We start from the raw sequence: 15,117 nt of genomic DNA on the forward strand, positions 1-15,117 counted from the left end.
AGGTAATAATTATATTGATAATAATACCTGTCTCTTATACACATCTAGATGTGTATAAGAGACAGCATACATTCAATGCTACAACATCTTACCAGGTACCCATTTATCCTCCTGGGTAGAGAGAGACAAACATAGATAAAGTGCCTTGCCCAAGGACAAAGCGACTTGACCAGTGAGAGTTTTGAACCCCTGACCACAAGATTGGAAGTCCAAGCCACAACCGATGTGTCAACTGTTTCTACTTACTACTTAGATAAGACCATAAGCTGTTGTTCCCATACATAATGGTTCTTTGAACAAAAAAAAAATCTCTGTTCACTGGAGTAATCATATCATATATCAAACCTCATCTTCTGTCAGTATCGTTAATCTTATCTCTTCTCCGTCTCATACTAAGTTTTTTTGACACGCATGTAAATTGTTTGTTTTTTTTTTTTCTCGTTTTTCTCTCGTTTTTTTTTTTTTTTTGTAATCTTAAAATAAAATATAGTATTGTTAATTAAACTTGGTAGTCAGTGTGCACTTTGAGTAAACACTATTGTCATAGCACCACTGAACATTGCATTCTGCCATGAATATTGGCACTATAAAAATCGTAGTTGATTGTTTGATATTCACCTGTGTGTAGTATATATCTGCCTTGTGTTGTGTTGGTACATTTAGGCCTAGTTGCCACTGAGAGATATTGCAATTTTTGACGATTTCTCACCAGTAAAAAGCATTCACCATAACCAAAAAGAAACAGTTCATTATCAATATCCACAATTTATGAATACAAAATTTTGATTTAGGGAAACGTTGCCAATGAAGTAGAAACAGAACAAATTGTGTATGATGGAACAGTTACAAAGTTCTCTAGAGGTCGCTATACATCTTTCATTCAACTGCGTGGCTCAGTACCTTCGTTCTGGTCGCAAGATATTTCCAACATGGTCCCAAAACCACCAATAACAGGTTTGTTATTACTCTTTTATTTATTTAATATCGCTATACTGAAGGCAGTTTCACCATTCATGAACTGTTTTTTAAAGTGGTGCATTTACAATAAAATAAATAAACTTGAAAACATATGTATTCAATTATTTTTATTTATTGAGAACATTCATTCCTTTTTTTTTTATTACCGAACCATCTATATTTTTTCGAAGATAGAGACTTTCACTTAAAAACATATAGTTGATTTGCATTTAAATTAAATAAATATTCAAGTGTATGAATACCTTTTATTAATGTGTTAAGTGTGATTTTCTGTTTTTTTTTCAAGTTGACAAATCCGACCCATTAGCACATGGATGCGCCCGGCACTTTAACGAAGTACTGTCTAGATATGGTGCACCTGTCATTGTCCTCAATCTAGTGAAGGTAAGATGGAAATTTACAAGGCTTAAGCTCTTATCTAGATATAAAATGTCCATATATAGTCATGATGTTCCTATATATGTTCGTAATGTGAGAGTAATTCATTAAAGAGACAGAGACATTTTGAGATTCAACGTTTCGATCTATTTGATCATTTTCAAGAATACTGGTGAAAAAATCTCACCCATTCATATATGTTTACAATATTTACAGAAGTATAACAGAAAGCAAATAAAAACTGACCAATCAGATTAAACTCAAAGTTAAAAAATATAGATGGTTCGGTAATAAAAAAAAAAGGAATGAATGTGATGTCATCATGACCATATTTAGGCATGTCACAGGTTTTTGTCAAATAAAATTTGATAGTCTGGAGAGGGCTTTAGATAGTGGATCATTTGTAGTCTTGAGAAGAAAAACCATGGTGTCTCAAATTTAACCCTTGACCCTGAATTCAGAAGGCAAGAATCTCAGAAATCAAGCTACTGATATAGTCAGTAGTTTCTTATTATGTTATTTAATTTCCGTTGATTTATTTTCGCTCTCCAGAATTCAGTACAACCTGAAGATCCTTGATGTTAATTGTTTTCCATTCACTTTTTTTTTTTTTTTGCAAACAGAAGCGAGAGAAAAGAATAAGAGAGGGAATCCTGAGTAGTGAATTGTTAGCTGCCATATCTTATCTGAATCAGTTCTTGCCACCAAAACATACAATTGAATACGTAGCTGTGGATATGGCCAGGCTAACTAAAAGGTACTTTTACTTGTAATAATATATTCATAGTAGTAATGGTAATGGTTTGGAACTTGTAAAGCGCATACTACATGGTTTCTATGTGTTGTATTATAATAATAATAATTATAATTTTATTATAATTATATATTATAATGATAATAATCAAAATAAGGACATGTTTTTAGTACTACTAATCAATTATATTTTCTCTTGTTTGTTCATGTTTATAAATTTGATTTAATTGTACCAGGTATTTGTTTGTTCAATTGTAAATATTATTATTAATTTTTTATTATATTTATTAGGTTTCTTAGACTTGGGTGATTATGGTGAAGATAAAAATAAAACCTTCGTAGTAACAATGTCATTTGCTTTATATTTCTAGTCCTAAGCATGATGTTATTGAAACACTTCATCAGGCTTGCAACTCGGCCATATCCAGGATCGGTTTCTTTGCTTGCGGTTATGGAATAAACAGCGCCATCACTGGACACCAACACACAAACTATGAAAATTTGTCCATTTATAAGCAGGTAATAAAACTATCACTAGCAAATATTCTGCAGACATTGAATAGGTTTGAAATGCTCTACTATGGAAAGTGTTGGTGTTTGCACTGAATTTACAGGTGCATAACTAAGAAGATGCCCATTCCCGAGATTGGAGGAGTCCAATTTTCTACATGACTGTTTACATAATGCTTGTGTGTGAACCATCTATTGCCATTGTTCTGTTAACAAGAACACACCTCGAAAATATCAATTTTATTTTCCTCCTATCAATATTTAATATTTTTATTCTTTCTTGTGTAAACATGATTATATTTTTGCTTTTAGACTGGGGTACTGAGAACCAACTGTGTGGACTGTCTTGATAGGACAAACACTGCTCAATTTGTTGCTGGTAAAATTGCACTTTCGCATCAAGTAAGTAGCAAAACATTTATAATAATTGCTATACTGTATATTAAACCTATTAACAAATTTACCTTTTTTCAAATGACTTTATAAAAAATATGCTTTTCTCTATTATTGCAGCTTTATTGTCTGGGTGTGTTGGATAAGGTCGACCTTGAATTTGATTCTGATATTTTAAGGTAATTTTGATAAAAAGAGGGTAATAATTATATTTATAATAATACAGTAATTATGATAGTGAAAAGTGGTCTGTTGCAGTGGGAAACGGTTTGGTTTCCCAACTCAGAGGTCAGAGTTTGAATCCCTTGCTGTGCATTTCGCTTTAGTCCTTGACCAGGCACTTTATATGCATTGTTTCTCTCCACCCAGGATTATAAATGGGTACCTGGTGCAGTTGCCTGCTCCTACGCCAATTATAGCAGCAACACTTAAGCATGTAGATCCAGACCGGGGACAGACGCACTTCATATCTGCAATGAAAACGCTATATAAATAACCAAATAATAAATAAAACTATGTAAATGAGGAATGGTTTTAGTTTTTCTAAATCAATATTAATACTTAATGCCTGCTGACTACAGTTCTATTGCTCTACCAACTGACTTACTTGAATTTGATTTACTTGATTTATTCAGTTTTGTCGCATTTCTGTTTATAGAATGTTGGAGGATATGTACGAGGATCATGGCGATACATTGGCTGTTCAATATGGTGGCTCACAGCTTGTGCATAGCATACGTGACTATCGAAGACTCTCGCTCTGGACGTCACATTCACGAGACATCAAGCAGACTATGTCAAGATACTTCAGCAATGCATTCTCTGGTTCGTCTAATCAATTTGCCTAAATTTTTTAGTTATTGGAAAATGTTTGATGATATGGAGAACTAATGTGTTGTGTTCCAACACTACTTTCATCTTCAATTTATGTTATTATATTTTTATCTCTTCAGATGCTGAGAAGCAGTCTGCAATCAATCTGTTCCTAGGGATATATCAACCGCTGAAGGAGAGGGTCTGTTTGTGGGACTTATCCTCTGACTATTACCTACATCATAAGTCAACGATCGGCAAGCATAAGAAAAAAGCAAACTGGTGCGGTGCATTATAAAAAATACTAATAGGCTTGAACAATAAAAATTTGATAGAGTACAGTAGAACCCCCCCCCCCCCTCCTTTGCAGTAGAACCCCCCCCCCCCTCCTTTGGGACACCTCTATTAAGTGGACGTATTCTTAAATATGAAAAATATTTTATACTTTTATTCATCTAAACGTACCATAATCATTCATTTTCCCAACCATGCTGGGGCCGAGGTGGGTGGACCCTATATCTGTGAAAGTCCCTCCCTGTTTCCTCTCTATTTCAAATTTCTGGATCTGCCACTGTTTGTATACAGTTTTTCATCAAAAGTTATTACTTTTCAACTAAAATTAGAATGTGAACAAATCTTGTTACAAATTAACAGACACTTAAAAATATTTTATAGTAGCTGCTTATACCCTTCAAGTGGCTAGTAGTCAATTTATAGATTTTCATATTAAATATCAGGAAATCAGAAAAAATTTATTTTAATATAAGTCTCATTGTAAGATAGTGCTTTGATACTTAAACAAGAGCAATTCAATTTTTATTTAAGTTTTTAGGGTTTAATGTTATGCATTGTGATTTGATCTGGTTATATAAACGTTTAACAAAACTATGTAGACTTTTCGAAAATATCTAAAATATTAAAAAATATGCATAGTTAATTATTAAATTCAATAATGATTCCAATTATGATGATTGCATTAAAAATAACATAATAATCTGCTCTCTATAGCTATACAAACTGGCTGTCTGAGGGCGTTCTCCGTGCACTACCATTCTCCCGTGACGAGGTCCAGAATTCTGTGGTGGAGTACCACAGAGGACCCATCGGTGATGATCATGTTGACGTCTACACGGACCTATATCGTCCAACTGATTTGACGTCCCTTGAGACACTCTTCTATACCAATATGATTCATTCTATTAGGTGAGTATAGATATGGTATTAATTGTTTGACATTGTGGCTAGTTACCTTGCCTTAGAATGAAAGATTCTAGGTTCAGAACCAGAAAAGATTTTAGCATCAACCATCTCTGATATTCTACTTGCATGCAAGAATATATAATATGTAACTCATGAGTTTCAGTTAATCTCATTATGTTAATTATGTACTTTTTTGAATAGGGATTTTATGCCTAAGAATGCTTCCTGCCACAGTCCATTTGAAGTGAGAGTTCAACCCAAGAGAGGTCAAGAAAGGTTAGACAAAAATTGTGTAAACATGACTATTATAATTCTATAAAGCATGGAATTGTTGGATACTGTTATTTTTGTTATTCATTTTATAAATAATATGTGAGGTCTCGCCACGAAATGAGACGCATCGTTGGTGAAATCATATTGAGATATTCACCAAAACAGGCCAAAGTCAACATTTTTACAACATTTTGATTTCAATGTTTTTGAATAACTTGATACTTATATTTTATGATTGTATACTTTGTAAGTGAATTTTCTTGACAAAACAGTGTTCTCTGCACATATTCTGTAATTCTTGTCATATTATTTGTACAGGTTAGTTTATCTTTGAAGCCGATTTTATCAAAACATGGTTCTTATACACCTAAACTTTGAATGCTCACATCTCTGGATTTACTTATAGTAGGGAAGCCATTCAAAGACTAAATAAAAGCTTATAATGTGATCTACCCAAATATAATACAGTGTAAACTCAATTTTTGAATTTCTAACCATAAGACTTATTTTGTGGCGAGACCTCACATGTTATTTAACAGGCTATTATCATACTGAAGTTATTACTATACATATAATGTATATAAGTAACCGCACTATAAAATATAGTAACTTACCACTTTTCTTGATCATTTCTGATGTATATATTTTCTGCTAGATCCACATTGATTCAGCAGCCAATACTACGCCAAGTGTCTGCAGCATCGTTTGTGACTCAGGAAGGGTCATCTACCTCAGACGACGCCTCATCCAGTGATGATGGTACCACAGGCTCCTCACAAGAACTTAGAAACCAGAATGAAGACACTTCTTATGTTTCCTTTAAGGTACAAACTGCTTCAATCTATTAATAATAGTTTACTAATAATACAGTAATTACATAGCGCCTTTTTCTCACAGTTTATGATCCTGCAAATTACCTTAGGGTCCATAACCGCAGGGCAACAGTGGCTGTATGGACCGGTTCATCGGGGTAACCCATACTTATCTCGAAAGTTGGTACTGGGTTCTTTAAATTGCACTTAGCCAATTGTGTACACTGGGCCTATGACGGCAGTTTAATATTCATCCGCGTTACCGGATCTCTAAAATTTTGTCTGCTATTAAAGTTAGCCCTTTTTCATTGGTTAGTTTGATAGTCGTGGCTTGCCAGTCGTCTTCAGTTGAACTAAAACTTGGACTTGATTTAGTCGTAGTTAAAACTTGACTACGTTGTTTGTGAATACAAATTGAAGTTGAAGTTACAACTGGCACTAAATGAAGTTCTAGTTCGAAGTTCGACTAAAGTTTGTTTTAAGAATACGGGTGTAAAATTAATATCAGTATATCTTCTTTAGGATTTGTTTTCAACGATGAAAGAAACATATGGAGTCGAAATTAGCAGTCCCAATCGACCTGATGTCAGCGTGTATCATCGCTTTGTAAAGACAGAAGTTAACTCGCGTATTGGCTGCATCGAGCATTTGTCACCAACAGGCAAATCTGTCAAAAGATGTTTAAAAAGATGTACAAGACTGTAAGTACATAAGTCTGTTATACATATAAGTATATCAAATATATATTATATTTATATGTGATATATTTCAAAATACTGATTTCAAACTACTAGGCTATTACATGTATATATATTTTTATATGACTTCTGTGTTTTTTCTTTTTCAGATTACATAATAGTGCATTTTCATTGGACAGCTCATATCATGTGACCCCACCAACAGTTTCTCGTCTTTCTAAAGCCCTCTATGAGGAAAATGTACAACTAGCACGTCATGGAGCTAAGCAATGTTCAAGGAAGGACCTCAATCTTTATAAATTCTATGTACGTCAGATGCATTTATGAAGTAACATCCTAAAGTCCAACAAATTTTTATTGTCTCTTGTGATGTTAGCTCCATGAATTACTCAACTTTCTACTTGTGTCTGGCAAACAGCCTGGTGGAACTAACTTCCTGCTAATGTATCTACCCAGCTATGCAATACTATATTATCTGTGATAATGGTAAATACAGGTAGCCCTACTAAACTTAGCAATTGTCCATATTATTCAATAAGGTTAGATAGTAATTTCTCTGGCCTAAATGGGAACAAATTATTGCTAATGCAATATACTTTAAATCCAAGAACACATAATTGATTTAGAATTGTTTTGTTACTGATGTATAATGGTCCATATTTAATGAGGTTAGGTAGTAATTTGTCTGGCCTGGAGTGTTCACACTCAAATTATTGCTTATGCGATATGATTTTTAATCAAACTACGTATGTTGTTCATACATCTAAATATATTAATTTACAAAACCATTTGAAAATCATAAAAATGCAAAACTGATAACTAGGAGTAGACATATGCACCATCTGGGAGCCTACTTTTATTTTTCAAGTCAAGCACAAGTGTATTTAAAAGACCACTGAGGTAAAGTTGAGGCTTTAGGGTACCTCTCTAGCAGTACTGCCCGAGACCAATATGATATAATATTGCAAAGAGACAATATTGCTCTTGAGAATTCAAGAAAGTTGAAAACATGAAATGAAAGAGTGAGTGCAATTATAATATATACATTACTCTATGTATACAATAATATTGTACATAAATAATTAGGATATAAATTCAAGAAGTACAGCATTTATTTGAATAAATGCCCCTGGATTTATTGTTGAGAAGGGTTTTTGAGAGGACATTTATTCGAGGGAGGAGTTTTTTTTTTGGTGTAAAATGTATACGTATATACTCAAATAAACGCCCTTATTTAACTGTAAATGTGGAACTAACTCAGTTAGAAAAATGTAATTCTACTGGAGTAGAACTTTAATAGAATGTGTTGAGAATGGTGCTGCCTCCACTAGTTTTGTTTTAGTCATTTAGTGGAGTGGGGAGGAGGCATTTATTCAAAATAAGGCTCTGAAGGGGCATTTATTCAAATAAATACGGGTATGTGTTTGTATTGTGAAATGCAATGCCAAGAGATAATCTATAAAATAATACCCTGACACAACTTATATGGAACACACTTTTTATTGCAATATAATCATTGAATACTGATTGACATATTAAAACATATTTCGATTATAGTAATTAATTGACAGATTTGAGAACACAAGGAATATAAGCCAGACATGTATAGACATCATATGTACATTTATGAAGTGACTTTAAGTAAACAATTTGTTTTCATAAAAAAAAGTCAAATAAACTAACCCTCTCCTGTGTATGTCTGCACATGGTGTACATTCTCTACTTGATCAGAAACAAATTAGTAGAATTGATTTAATTGATATACTGTACTGTAAATACCTTAATATATTATGCTGGTGGAAAATCATTTTAAAAATAACAATATATGACAAAATTTAGAACCATAATGTCATATTTCAGTTGATTACAATCAACTGTTATATGCAAGACAAAATTGCATCACATTGCTCTTTAAACTTGATTTTACTATAAAAGTGGAGATAATAACACTGGACAATTACACTGTACAAGACTTACTTAATCTAAGCCTAGAGCTTTTCATTCATACTCCAGTCAATTCACATGTGTGGCAGCTGTTACTAGCTAGAAAGAAACTTTCATTGTATCATTAATAATGATAAAATGGTTAGTATCAATTTTATTGATAACAGAGTATCAAAATTATAATCATATACAATATTGTAATCAACATTCTTTTTTAAAAGCTAATCCTTTTATGCAGTGCCTGGATTTTTTCAAAAGTGCTTTAATTTTTATTGTTTATTAAAGAGTAAACAAAAATTTGAATTTGTTTTCAATCTCTTATCCTGGATAAAATATCGTTGGGAATCATTACTACTTTAAGTAACATAGAATAGCCCATGACACTTACACATAAGTTTTACTGTTTATTGTATAAACTGTATTCTTTCAGGGCAAAAGCAACAAGCCTCGTATTTATGAATTAATAAGATTACGACACTTAATCTTTGGCAGTGATACCTAATAACTTGGTTCAACTATCTTGACATATCGGGAATCAATTAGGTAGCATTTCCCAATTATGTAGTAGACAGCTATGCATTGCAACAATTGTGTTGGAAAAACTGTAGCAAAATGTAGCTATGTATTTTATGAAAACCGGGTTGAACCCCTGTGTTGCATCTTTACATAGTAAAAAAATCCCTATTTGTTCAGACACAAATTATGAAATTGGCATATTTTTACTATCACTGGAGGTTTTTCTGAAATAGATTTGAATACCTTAATATAAGCAATTAACTAATATGATTAGTGAAAAAACACGAGTCAAATTCAAGAACCATGATGACATTTTTCATCAAATGAATAATGTTTAACTAACAAGGTTAAGTTTTTTTTTTTTTGGTGCCATATTTGATATCGTCATCCAGAGGGCAGCAGAGATTTGGGAGTGTAAACAAACATCTTTTCATCCCATCCACAGTCTGCTATCTGAAAAATAAAAGAAATTTACTTCACATACTATAATGAGTGTAAAATGTACTGCTATTGAATATTCTTTAATCTGTAAGTCAGCTAAAACAGAAACAAAATGGTAAATTAAATCACCTGTCCAGGCTTGTGGAGATTGAAATCTAATCCGCATGCAAATTCTGAATGTTGCTCAATAACTTCTAAAGGCTGGCTTTGCCTATTGAAATCCCACGTCCTCACAGTAAAGTCATACGAACATGAGGCTAGCATACTACCAACATGGGGGGAACACTGAAAGAAAGAGTGAAACAGGTTTGCTATTAATATGAGGCAGATGCAGAGGTGTGCAGCCGGTGTAATCGCACCCCCTAAATTGTATTAAGAAAAATAATTGTTGTATTATTGATATATTATTTTTATCATTAAGAACATAGTACCGGTAAGAGTTTTAAAGTAAGAGTGCAATTTCCAGGCACCTTAGCCTCAACCAAAGTGAGCTTTATTAGTAACATCAGAAGAGGAAACTAAAAATGTTGGTGTGTAAATGCTTTTGAACATTATACAATACAGTTGAACTTGAACTATCTTCCATTAGAGGCTTAGTTTATGGTAAAAAAAATATCGTCAATATGATCTTGAGGGGTCTTTAATTGGTTGTTGCACTGTGTATACAACCAGAACTTTAACCAATACTAGATATCCTATGAATAATATGTGACTATCATTATATTGTCCCTTCAGAATGAGAAGTGAATACAATACCTTTATCCTTCTGATTGCATGTGAATGCCCACTAAGCTGGAAAATTGGTTCTCTTGGTGTTCGTAAATCCCAGCCCCTAATTGCAGCATCAACTGACCCAGTTAAAAGAATATTCTAAGGAAAAGAAGTGTTCTAATTTCAAAATACATAGTGATAAATGACATAGATTCCTTAATCAGACAAAAAATTGCTTCTTGCTTGATCACTAGATAGACGGAGCATTGCATCTGTGAGAGGGTGAGGGTGTCATAAAAAAAGTACATCCTTGCCAAGCCACCAGGGCTCATAGGACAGGAGCTTATCCCCAGTTTCTGTAGCGTGAAGCAGATGAGAGCGCGATACTCCCCCTGGGTGGGACGCTGGTCCACCGCACCATACTCCCAGCAATTTGCTGGTACTCACTGATACAGATGGATAGCTAAAGCAATGTAGATAAAGTGCCTTGCTCAAGGACACAAGAGAAATACACAGCGAAGGATTGAAAACCCGACCTCGAAGGTTGGGAAACCAAACAGTTCTCGCTGCACCAAACCGCTTCCACAGAAAGGGTGTCAGGTAAATAAACTATTTTAGGTAATATTCAATCAAAGATAGAAGCTAGGTCTATCCCGTTAAATTAAGTAAAGTAGGTAAAGGTTGGCTAATCTGAGACCTCACATTAAGCACACTAATGTTTCTGATATCAAAATGACACACGTTTGTTTAAATTCAATCACCTCATTGTATTTGCACCAATCACAAGTCAACACTTCAGCATTGCATGCTGGGATAACCATCCGAGCTTCATAAGGTTTCCTAGTGTCCCAGATACGAAGAGTCTTGTCACCTTTGTAAAAAATTTTTTTTAAATGAATATCAATTACATTATTGTCTAACAGATCATAAGAAAACTTTTGAAAGGTATGGAAAGTGCTTATTGTTTCAAAATAATAAAAAATAATTCACCAAATATAAATAAGAAAAAAATAGGAAAGTATAATACATACTCCAAGCATTGAAATGTATGCCATCGTGTTGGGATTCACTACATTGACAGAAACTATGTTATCATCATACAAAGAGTCTTGTCACCTTTTGTGACATACCATCATCATCATTCCTGATGTTGAAATATTGAATCCCAAAATGATGGCGTGCATTTCAATACTCAGAGTATGCATTATACTTTCTTATCTGAGATTAATCAGTGGACCTTACAGTTTAAGTAATTACAGCAACTATAATAGTATTATTTGCTAGTTATACATGATAAATTATCATTGACCTCCATGAATGATTCTATTAGAGCAGAAAAAGAATATAAAAAAGAGTGATAAAAATTAATAAAATAAAATAATTCATATGACCTTTGAGCTTTATCCCCACCTGAAGCTGATGCAAAACAGCGTGGAATATGCGGCGACCATATTGCACAGTAGACCACATGCTGATGACCTGTAAATGTGGCTAAGGAACTTGGTTGTGTTATATCCCACTGTATAATGAATGAAATAAAGAGGAACATTAATAGCTAATTCAGCATATATACATCACTAAACAAAATCAACAGTTCCTTTCTAATTCAAAAAAGTATAATTAACCAATACATGTTAATAATGCTCTATAAATTGAATATAAATATAGGGGAGTGCATGGCTGTTTTATGTGTTATGAAAATATTAGTTTTGACAGGATTGGAACAATAATCACATGTTGAATGGTGGGAATCTAACACAAAAGTTATTATTTTACTATTTCATAAATTATCTATTCTGCAAGTTATCATATATTACCATATTACATTGGTTTCCATGTATAATTATTATTCTTTATTTTTATTAACTTATTTATTTATTTACTAATTGATTAATTAGTTAGGCGAGTCGAGTGGCCGAGCGGTAAGGCAAGGGGCACAGTTATCTACAGCCTAAATATCAGCGGTGGTTCCAGCCGCTCCTCGCCCATGGTTCAGTTGGTAGAGCCAAGTCTTCTTGGATAAGGACTTAGAGTGGAGGTCCAGTGTATACATCTGGCTCATGTGCACTTTAAAGAACCCATTGCATCTTTAGTGTTACCCCAATGTTCATTTTAGCAGCCCCCTGTCGTTGTGGAATGATGCGAACATGTAACTACCATGAAGCGCCCCTTTATGGCTGCTAGGTAGTCACAGACCACGCCAATACGCAATTCAGCATAAAGACGCTGCAAGTTATGGGTTATCCTCCTACCTTTACCTTTACTGTTATTTAGATGTTTGAATGATTAGTTAATTATTTGATTAATTACTTTATTTATTTGTCTATTTTATTCGATTCTTTTTTTTGAAAGGGCACCACTGTGCTTTACTTGTTTGTGGTTGCCCTATTCCATTAATTTAATACTTTTGAATTGTATAATATATTATATTCATTTGGAATAAATATTTTGAATTGAATTGAAAGCCTGGGTTCTACAAAAATTGCTACAAGGCTACCCCTTAATCAATGAATCACAGATTCTAGTCATCTACAGTACCATAACCACTTACAAGTTTGATAGTTCCATCCCAGGATGCAGACACAACCAACTGCTCATCCCGTGTTTGACTCCAGTCAACTCCATACACCTCAATGAGTAACAAAATAAATTGAATATTAAGACAATGTTTTATACAAACATTTCTTATGTATTTATATTTTATATAATTACAGGGTGAGAGTGTTAATATTCACCTATTTGTTAATTCCTATCACTAGAATTCAGCTGAAAAACAAAAATGCTGGATCCTGGGAATCATAAGATTGGATCCTTGTACTGTTCTGATACAATAATAAAATAAAATATTGAGAGTAACAATTTCAGTAAAGGAAGCATGATCATACTCACTTCTTTGCCATGTTCTTTCATAACTTTGAGAGGGCCCTGCAAATGCAAACAAACAACTATAATAGAGACTCTTTCGAACATGATTTTAAATTAGCATTTACCTAAATAACAACTGCAATTATCATAAATTTCAGCAGTCAAACACCAAAAACCTAAGAGTGTTATAATAAAAAAAAAACATACCATTGGCTGTGCTATATCCCATACTTGGATGGACCCATCCCCACCCCCTGTGACAAGTAGATTCTCATTAGTCTCCGCCCAGGTGACATCAAACAAACCGTCACTCCAATCAAAGCTGAGGAATTTGAGAAAGAAACAACATAAAAAACAGGCTCAGCCTATACAAGACTATAATAAAGTTTTTATCACTATGGAAAGGTACTATATAAATATTCACTTATCATATCCATACCTGTCAACCTTGAGAAATTTCAAAGAGTAAGATCTGGTGATACATAATGAGTGCCGAAGGCATGAACAGTGGCTGGGGGCCAGGGGGCCGCCAAGGGCTCCTGGTCTGGACGCTTTGGCTTAAATGGCATATTAGCGAGTTTATAATGATCTCAGATACAGTAGTTATTGAATCATGGAGATAGAATGTTATGATTATGGATGTCAGTTACAGTAAACTTCATTACAAATTGATAAAGTAACGAAATTTATTCAAATTTTAGGATTAGTGTAAGTTTTGCTGGTGTTTGCGTAAGACCGTAAGATTTGATTGGAATGCGTAAGACTTACGGCGAATGTGTACGGGTTGACAGGTCTGCATATCCCATATCTGTATTATATATATAATGTTTTATCATTTCAGCTCAGCTTATTATATTAACTATAAAAGCTTCATCACTATCGAAAAGTGCTATATAAATCATATTATATATCATAGCTTATATCATACCATACCATCTCATACCATATTTTATTATATTATGTTAACATAAACATTCATGATTCAGACCTTTTAAGGAGAACACCACCTGCTGGAGTGTCATCAATAACAAACAACGTTCCACAACCTGCAAAAAAAATGAATAATAATTTTGCGTATATTACAGTAAATGCTACATAATTTTAATATTTAATCGTAAAATAATATATTTAATTTATTAAATTGTTCACATCACTTTACACTTTTTAATTCGAATGAAAAAAGTGTCCTATTGGAAAAATACAAATACACTTTGTAGTACATACTGTAGCTGTTAGAGCACCCAAATGGTAATCAAAAAGTCTTGGGTTCGAACAGTAGAGTTGTAGCTTGGTAGTTAAGAATAATGCTTTCCTTTCCAACCCAGGATCCTGGGTTCAACTCATGTGACAAGGTTTTTCACTCTCTCATTTCATATTCCATAATAAATGGGATTTAATTCTTGTATGTCTTATAAGAGATACATATTTACACAGTAATTTAAAATAAATTATGTAGTATACAATATACTCGTTCACTTCCCACAATATTATAATTAACTTGTACTCTATCTCTGGGCCTAGCCTCTAGTAGTACATAGAGCCTTTCTTACCCGCTATACCATAATGCTGCGACGTTGCAAGGGCTATCCTTTGCGGAAAGTACGGTGAGAACTCAACAGCAAATCCGTGTCTTTTCGCAGACCAAAACGTTGGTTGGTTCTGCATTTGAATGATGTATAATTTACGATTACACTGATAGATTAATTTGTTTAGGCATACCCACTAATGATTATTCAAATAACAGAAGATACCTTCATGTTTACTGTCCTTAAACTATATTATTATTACGTAACCACACAACAAACTAGGCAAAAAAACACGCTGTTCACAGT

At 33.5% G+C, this 15,117-nt stretch overlaps 2 protein-coding genes across 2 annotated transcripts in view; one reads left to right on the forward strand and one right to left on the reverse strand.

The window, feature by feature from the left end:
• LOC117102864 (polyphosphoinositide phosphatase-like) overlaps window positions 1–8,512 on the forward strand; it is a gene marked incomplete in the record, with an annotated part of 11,135 nt that extends 2,623 nt beyond the window's left edge. The window contains 13 exon segments of the mRNA XM_033243294.1: window positions 792–954; window positions 1,265–1,362; window positions 1,980–2,113; window positions 2,481–2,628; window positions 2,932–3,021; window positions 3,133–3,191; window positions 3,671–3,837; window positions 3,966–4,107; window positions 4,834–5,028; window positions 5,227–5,301; window positions 5,954–6,122; window positions 6,633–6,811; window positions 6,958–8,512. Of these exon segments, the coding sequence (XP_033099185.1) occupies window positions 792–954; window positions 1,265–1,362; window positions 1,980–2,113; window positions 2,481–2,628; window positions 2,932–3,021; window positions 3,133–3,191; window positions 3,671–3,837; window positions 3,966–4,107; window positions 4,834–5,028; window positions 5,227–5,301; window positions 5,954–6,122; window positions 6,633–6,811; window positions 6,958–7,135 (1,797 nt within the window).
• Window positions 8,290–15,117, reverse strand: LOC117102866 (peroxisomal targeting signal 2 receptor-like). Its single transcript, XM_033243296.1, has 10 exons — window positions 14,836–15,117; window positions 14,274–14,331; window positions 13,493–13,607; window positions 13,310–13,345; window positions 12,972–13,049; window positions 11,831–11,939; window positions 11,182–11,291; window positions 10,466–10,579; window positions 9,839–9,994; window positions 8,290–9,721 (listed from the first exon to the last, which is right to left on the reverse strand). Exons 1-10 carry the CDS (start codon window positions 14,948–14,950, stop codon window positions 9,653–9,655), a joined length of 960 nt encoding a protein of 319 aa, XP_033099187.1. The 5' UTR covers window positions 14,951–15,117; the 3' UTR covers window positions 8,290–9,652.

Source organism: Anneissia japonica, unplaced genomic scaffold (genome assembly GCF_011630105.1).
Source record: "Anneissia japonica isolate Jap-2015-1 unplaced genomic scaffold, ASM1163010v1 scaffold597_len517326_cov190, whole genome shotgun sequence".
Classification (NCBI taxonomy): domain Eukaryota; kingdom Metazoa; phylum Echinodermata; class Crinoidea; order Comatulida; family Comatulidae; genus Anneissia; species Anneissia japonica.